The following is an 8369-nucleotide window of genomic DNA, read 5'->3' as shown; positions in this document are numbered from 1 at the left end:
ACCTGGAATATTTCTTTTTGCAACCTGGATACAATTCTTTCTTGGAGTCCGCATCAATGGTTGGCAGATCCTTGTACCTAATCATATCCTTTTTTGGGCCCTCGAAATCTGCAATCATAGCAGAAAATTCTGGCATATCAAGATCGTCGTCCTCTGCGTCGATGTCTTGGTTTTCCAGTGGGCGTTTCGGCTTTCCGGTGTTTCATTGGTAGCTTGACGCCTCTGCCCTGATGTTAGATTCAACATCCATGTGACACTGATTGGGGTTTGGCATCTCGCTGCCCTGGGTATCTTCATCCATGACCTCCTCTTCACCATGTCTGGTCCAACGTGTATATCCATCCATGAATCCCCTAGAGACTAAGTGCATCTGGACATCTGCAACTTCATGTGACTCTGTATTGGCACAATCAGTACATGGACACAGGATGTAATCCGCATCACCAATTCTCCTCTTTGTACTTTCAGCCAAATTCATGAACTCTGTCACACCACTGATAAAATCTGTGGTTTTCTGATTCTTCATCCATCGACATCGTTCCATCTGCAGCACACGAATGGTAATTAAAAACAGAACAACAACATTAATACACGGATTAACTAATGTCCAAAGATGCGTGCATAAATCACAAGGTTTTATTTTAATAATTACTGAGGGCGCTCCATGTTGTTATCCGGACGTGCAATGACAAAAATTAATGGCCAGTCAATTTACACGCAGAGTACTAGTACAACACTACACTTAGGAATTGAATACCTTAATTAAGCCACTCATGAAAAGAATACCTTAATTAATTAGCCGTGCGGCGACCTCCACCCAGCAGACAGAAAAGCGCGATGCGGTGGCACACCGAGACAGCAGGGTCAAGGAGCAAAGCTTAGGGTGGCTGCCGCCTGAAGTTCGACCTCCACTATCCTGCCATCGACCACGATGGATGTGCTCGAATCACGCTGCCGCCGACCTCGATGGTTGAGCTCCTCCTATCTCCCATTGTAGACCAAGGATTGACCTCCTATGACACCACCACCACCCATCGATCGAGGATTGACCTCTTCTCCGGTAGCCGCTACCTAGGCCGCCGCCATCTCTATATGCAGAGCGGCTATTTTTTATGGATATCCGTAGAGCGACTGTTTACACGGTATCTCACCGTAACTCAATTATATGGACAGGGTAGTACATCACATACGGTTATGTAACGGCAACCATGTCTAACCTACGTTGTCTTCTCACACGGTAATTTGGTGCGGAAATCGTGTGTGACGTTGTAATACCTAACACAAACGACATGTATAAATAGTGTGCCGTATACAACATATAGTGCCATAAGTAGTTCCCGACCGTTAGCTTATCTCCACAGTTTCCCCATTTCCCCCAAATCCCTACATAGCCTCCAAATTCCCTCGCATGGCGCTTACATTGGGGGAATGAGAATGAGTGGTGCTGATGGTTTCGGTGCATCTACTCCTGCTCGTATCGCCGCCACGACGGCGGTCGCCGCCGAGCACTTGCCTAAGGTCATCAGAAGGCAAGTGTACTACGGATCTAAATCATCCTATCAGGTTCCAATCTATCCCGATATTTTTTAGCATGCCCAAAGTATAGCTCTTTACTGAATCCGTCCTGAATGACCCCCCCCCCCTAGGAAAGCGATATGCCGCCGGATCCGGAGCTTGACTCCAAACTCCCGCAACACGAGTTCGACTCCGAGTTTTGCGCCACCGAGAAGTACCAAAAGCTGAGTTGTGTGCACGGGCACACTGCCACTCGACGTGTATGCATGGAGGGATTCGACATTGGCAGGCAGTTTCTCAATTGCCCCTTAGAGGTTAGTGCTAATTAAGTTCATCATTTTACTTCAGTTAATGCCACCATTCATCCAGAATACTATTTAACATTGGCAGGGATATGAGGCTTGTGCCTTTGTTAACTGGCTAGATGAAGAATGGCATGGCAGGGCTCGGAGTGTTATCACCAAGCTCGCAGAAGATAACGTAAAGCTGAAGAAGGAACTGGCTGATCTGAAATGTACAATCAGTATGATGAAGTAAGAAAGAATCAATCACAGGCAACAGATGAAAGCAAGAGACAAGAAGGAACTAGCATGTGTAGTTGTGGTTGTCGCATTAGCCATGTTCTATGCGCTGTTTGCAATGATCATTAGGGGTTTTGTTCGACAGTATTGCTAAAGCACATCTAGATGTGCTCTAAGTAATGCACATCTAGGTCATATGCCATTGATGTTACGCGAAGATTCATGCAGATATTTTTCTTTGTCTTTTTTCTTTTCCTTTATAGTTTGATTATTACTGGTTTTATCAATAAGAAGAGCTCAATGTATTGCTTGCCAACTGTCCTACTCCGTTCGCACCGGTACCGGTGCATAATCCCAAAACGCGTTCTTTGTTTTTGTCCTGAAAAAGGAAACCAGCCAAATAGCCAATAGGAGTCATGCGCAACCCCAGCAATTCGGAGCGACTGGGTACAAATAATTGTGGTTTATTAATTATATCAGCAGTTAGATAATACGTCAACCCCCGCTTCAATCCCCGCTTCAATTGGCGGTTCCTCTTCTCTGCATACCCCGCTTAAGTGTCCACCATCTTCATCGTCCCTGGCAGGCCGCGCTACACACTGGCAAACACTCTGCAGCCATGTCAAGCGACAGCGAGGACGACAGTTCGGCCAGCAGTCTGGCGCCCGATGATAGGTCAACATCGAAATCATCCCGCTCGTCTTCCATGAGTCCGGCGTCGAGCCCAAACCTCGATTATATCCGGTTCATGGAAGGGACACTGCCTCCGGAGTCGTTAGACAACAACCAGACGGACGAGGAGCCGTCGGAGGACGAAGAAGAGGACGACGATGATGATGAGGAGGAATGGTCAAACGAGGAGGAGGACGACAACGACAGCAACGACAATGACGATGGCGGCAGCGATGAAAAGCCAACGATCAACGGCAAGAAGCGTCCTCGCCAAGACGATGTCGCGGGGCCATCCAACAACAACAACAAGAAGAAGGACTAAATTAAGCAGACTGTATATATCTCTGTTTATCTTGTCAATCTCATCGCAGACGGTTAGTAATATGTATTCGATAGAGATCTTCTACATTATCGTCAATAGGTTGGTTTGTTGAACTGTGTGCTCTGACGAGCACACAATTCACAAAAAAAGACCGTATGGGCTGTCTATAATGATCGCACACAATTCTGATTACCGACCTGTTTGCTGGGTATCACACACATATTGTTATGCCGAATCGCTTGTGTTCACCTCAATCATCGCAAACGGTTCATCGGAGTGAACTGTATGTCGTATATCGCACACACCTTGATCTGGCTGCCCATTTCTGATGTTCTGTCTCATCGCAAACAGTTCGTACAGATCAACCGTATGCCCCTCATCGCACACGCAACTAAAATCTGAACCGTGTTTGATGTATCATTCATCACAAACGTTTTGCATCTTTTTTGACGTTTTTTTACATCATTGTTTGCGATTAATGTATTGCACACAGTTTCGTCAAAGGGTCTCTAATCGTAGTGTCGCCTTATCAGCATCCTGCAGTAGTGACTCATCAAAATTGAGCATGTAAATCCTAAGTTTTTCTAATCTATGAACTTCTTGGCCTTTTAAATTTGAACTTCTTAGTTTTGAACTTCTTCATTTAATTCTTTAGTACGAGAAAAAATCTTAGTTTTTTATAGACTTCAAACTTCTGTGTTATTTTGAGTTGAACTTCTTAGTTTATTCTTAAAAAATATGGTTTTAAAATAAACATAAAACAAAAAAATTTGAACTTCCTACTTTTAGTTTACCTAGAAACAAAAAGAATTTGAGTTTCCGTGTACGCCAATGTACTCCGTTATTTTTTATAGCGAACTTTTTGGTTTTATTTTTTTAGTTAAAAGGAAAACTATAATTTAGTTTATAAATATCGAACTGTTCTTATTTTATAATTTGGACTTCTTGGTTTATTTCTTCTAGTAGCAAAAAAATCATTTATTGTAATAAATATTCAACTGGTCTGTAATTTAAATATGAACTTCTAGATTTTTTACTACAAATGGTGAACATCCTTTTTTTATGAATTTTGTATTACTCCATTTTTAAAAATTAAACTTCTTGTTTTCATTCTCTAATAATGAGGAAAATCTGAATTTTTTTACCATCGAACTGCTTTGTTTTTTAGATTTGAACTTCTAGGGGTTTTTTAACAAATAAAATCATTTTATTATAAATATGTGTGTTTGTGCGCGTGTGCTCGTAGCCATAAAAGCCGCTTTTTTGAGTTGGTGGTGGTGTTTTTTGGGTGGCGGTTTTTGTTTTCACGAGCTCTCCAATATTTAGAATGTATACTTTCACTTTGAAAATTTTAATTGCACCACTTTTACTATACATGAACTTATGTTTTTTATATTTGAACTTCTCGCGTCAACTTTAGAGAGAGAGTGATTGGAAATTTTCTTTCTCATTTTAGCTGAAATTAAACACAACAAAATCACTCTGCTCATAGTTTTTTTATTTGTACATCTTGCATGCATTTTTTAAAATAGGACTCGGTTTGCAAACATATTTCATTATTTTTGTCTAAGTTTTCTACAGAACACTACAATCATCTGGCGGAGCATGTCAGGTAACGTTTTCAATGAAGAAAAGTCATTTTTTTTCTTTATCTGAACGTCATGCAGTTTCATATTTCAAACTTCCACGGTTGTGTTTTTCCTAAACTTTTTAAGTTGTAAACATTGTGGCTTATGCATATGCAATTTTTGCTAAGTAGGCACAGAAGTGTGGAATGAAAAATACACAGGGCCAACAACATTTCATCACATATTCTGCAAAAGTTCCAAAACACAAGATGTAGTCCCTGAACACACAACCTGGGCCATTGGTATAATCTGAAGGCCGGTGGTACATCCCAACCTGGACCATTGTTTTCGGGAGTTCGGGAACATCTGATCATTATATATTATTTTCTTAGAGTACAAGACAAGTTAGAATAATTCCTAGTCTATGCTATATTTTTTAATCATTACGATACTCAACAGGCCCAGCTCGGCCGTGACCGTCGCCGCCAATCCATTCCCAAATCACAGGCTTCTCGGCAGACGCCTAGTTGCCACAGCTCGTGCCGAGGCCAGGTCCTCGTCGGCGGCTTAGTCTGCACACCGAGGGGCCCACCCTGCACGGGCAGGGACGAGGGCAACAAGAGGGAGGGGGCGAGGAGGCCATCGAGCTCGGCGGGGGAAGGCCGAGGGCGGGCGCAGGGTCGCTGGCGGGGAGCTGCCCCGCGAGTCGCCTAGGAGAGCATTCATCGCCATCTCAAAATTACCATTCAGGGGTTTGGGAGTCGACCTCAATGTTCATTATATCAGTATAAACCTAAGCCCACGCAGTATTTTCGGTTAGCTATTTGGAGCTCTAATTTTCAGGTTTTGATTTTGTTAACCGAATTTAGAAAAAAATACTGAAAGGTGGAAATCGAATTTTCGGTTTACACGGAATGTCTACCCCGAGCCGTAAGCGCTGCCACTTCTCCAACGGCTACCGTGCCCAAAGTAGTTTCGGTGCACTCGCGGCCACAAAGCACACCCTGATCGTGCACGCGCGACGGCCGGCCGCTAGACGTCGACATGCCTATCCTCCATGCATCAGCTATCAATGATTGAGATGCTGGGACGATTGGCGACATGGCCGCCCCGGCCTGCCGGCTCGCGTCTCCTTGGAAGCACGTCCTCTCCTTTGTTATACATGTATACATACAGATACAGTTCATGTTAATTTCCATACCATATGATCCTAAAAAAAAGAATCCATACCATATGTCACAAGAATATAGAACATGAAACCAAGGGAACAGATAGAAAACAAGAAATCAAGAGGAGATATCTTCTCCGTCCATGTCCAATTTTATTAATTATCGGCACCACGCGGTGGCGTCAGTGCTTATGTGCTGCCTCTCCATGATCGATCCCAACCTAACACAAGCGTTGACACCCAGAAGCTGAAGAGGGCTACTACTAGTACCGGACCGCCGGTGACCATTCCACCGGCACACGCACGGCCGCGAGAGGGTCTGATCGAATACACGCAATGCCTCGCGCTTCTTGGCTCCTGGCGTGCTCCCCGTGTGCCGGGCTCGCGTCGCTAGCCGCGCTCACCACCGGCCTGCTGGTCCTCGGCTACGCGTCGAGCTCCTTCCTCAGGGATGCGGCGTATGGGTACGACGACCCCTACAGCCCGGACGCCGCCGACGCGGCGTCGACGGCGCCGCCGGCGACCGTGCCGAGGCGCGGGGCCGGGTACCCGCCGGTGCTCGCGTACTACATCTCCGGCGGGCACGGCGACTCCGTCAGGATGACGCGGCTGCTCAAGGCCGTGTACCATCCGAGGAACCGGTACCTGCTGCACCTGGACGCCGGCGCGGGCGCGTACGAGCGGGCGCGGCTGGCCGGCTACGTCAGGTCGGAGCAGCCGTTCCTCGAGTACGGCAACGTGCACGTCGTCGGCAAGGGGAGCCCGGTCGACGGCCGCGGCGCGTCCGCCGTCGCCGCCGTGCTCCGCGGCGCCTCCGTTCTCATGAGGATTGGCGCCGACTGGGACTGGCTCGTCACGCTCGCCGCCTCGGACTACCCGCTCGTGTCTCAGGACGGTGAGCTGCAATCCGTCACGTCTCGCCATTTTCCTTGCTCCGATTGATGATTCTTCATGTCACTGACAAAACCAATGGTGGCGTGCGCTGCGCAGACCTTCTCTACGCCTTCTCCACCGTGCCGAGGGACCTCAACTTCATCGACCACAGGATGGACTCCGAGACCGCGCCGATGGTCGTTCTGGACCAGAATCTCCTGCAGAACACCAACGCCGAGATCTCCTTCTCGTCGGGGCACCGTCCGAAGCCTGATGCGTTCGAGCTCTTCAAAGGTTCTCCCTGGACGATACTGAGCCGGGCCTTCGTCAAGCACTGCGTGGTGGCGCCGGACAACCTCCCGAGGACGCTGCTCATGTACTTCAGCAACGCCCTGAACCCCATGGAGTTCTACTTCCAGACGGTCATGGCCAACTCGGCGCACTTCAAGAACAGCGCCGTCAACCACACCTTCCGGATCGCCGTCCCGGATGCCGCGCCGCCTCACCGGTCGCGGTACGACGCCGTGGTGAGCAGCGGCGCGGCCTTCGCCGGCCGTTTCGGTGACGACGGCGACGAGGCGCTGCTGCAGAGGATAGACGAGGAGCTGCTCAGGCGACCGCTCGACGGCGTCACGCCGGGACAGTGGTGCGCCGGCAGCGACGAGCAGGCAGCGGGCGAGGAGTGCTCCGTCGGGGGCGACATTGACGTTGTCAGGCAGGGCGAGGCGGGACAGAGGCTGGCGAGCTTGATGGCCGGCCTTGTCGGGGCCGGACCGTGAGGGCGCATTAAGCATCGAGTACGAAAATTGGTACACGTGGCTCGCTGTACGCTAACACAAATACAGTAGTACACAGTTGCTTTGCAGGCCGGCTGCCAAGTCGCAATGGTCCGACATGTGTATAGGACGCTAAATCCAAAGAGCGCTGCTATACGTAGGATCAACCCGAAATCACTAATTAAGGGATACTCGTTGCAAAGGAATTCGGCTTGTCTGCTCTCTCCCGATGCTTCCATCCATACTTCCAGTTTATCTTACTGCTGTCCTTTTATCTTTTTTCTTTCTAATAATCTAATCATCTTTCCCCTAATTTTAAGAGATGGGGTCGGGTCTTATTTTGTTCGAATCAAATCATGCCACGTATGCGGGAGCACGGATGGAGGAGCAGGCAAGTCTCATCCGTTGCAAAGAACACTCCACTTTCTTAGGTTGCGACAAGTGGCGCACAAATGGCGCACATGCAGCGCGCCACTTGTCGTAACCTAGGAGTTTTCCTTTTTTTCGTAGATCCGTTTATTCAAAACGTTTTATCTTTTAAACCGCGCGTCCAAATCTCGAACCGTTTTTATCATTGGATTCCTCGCGTCGAGATCTTCAAAACTAGATCCCATGTTGATAGGTTTTGACGAACTTTTATTTCATGAAAAAACCGGGTGAAAAAATTGAACCGGGAGCACGGTTTTTTTCCTTTTCCGAAAGAGGCACGCCCGTGCCTCTCGCGAAATCACACCCGTACCTCTTGTAGAAGCAAAACCGTGACTCTCGTGGAAGGAAAAAAAAAACAGAAAACGCGTTTTTTTTCGTTTCCGAGAGGTACGGCCGTGACTCGCGAAAGCAAAACCGTGCCTCTCGCGGAAGCAAAAGCGTGACTCTCGCGAAAGAAAAAAAAACAGAAAACGCGTATTTTTTCCCTTTCTGAGAGGCACGGCCGTGACACTCACGAAAGCACAA

At 47.7% G+C, this 8369-nt stretch overlaps 1 protein-coding gene across 1 annotated transcript; it reads left to right on the top strand.

The window, feature by feature from the left end:
• Nucleotides 1–5962: 5962 nt before the first annotated feature.
• LOC125548678 (beta-glucuronosyltransferase GlcAT14A-like) lies at nucleotides 5963–7675 on the top strand. The gene is made up of 2 exons (XM_048712236.1): nucleotides 5963–6661; nucleotides 6757–7675. The coding sequence occupies exons 1-2, from the start codon at nucleotides 6103–6105 to the stop codon at nucleotides 7416–7418; spliced, it is 1221 nt and encodes a 406-aa protein (XP_048568193.1). The 5' UTR covers nucleotides 5963–6102; the 3' UTR covers nucleotides 7419–7675.
• The last annotated feature ends 694 nt before the right edge of the window (nucleotides 7676–8369 follow it).

The sequence above is a fragment of the Triticum urartu genome, chromosome 3 (genome assembly GCF_003073215.2).
Source record: "Triticum urartu cultivar G1812 chromosome 3, Tu2.1, whole genome shotgun sequence".
NCBI classification, from domain to species: domain Eukaryota; kingdom Viridiplantae; phylum Streptophyta; class Magnoliopsida; order Poales; family Poaceae; genus Triticum; species Triticum urartu.
Note: the sequence above shows the minus strand (reverse complement) of the source record. Positions and strands in the feature narration are given on the sequence as shown.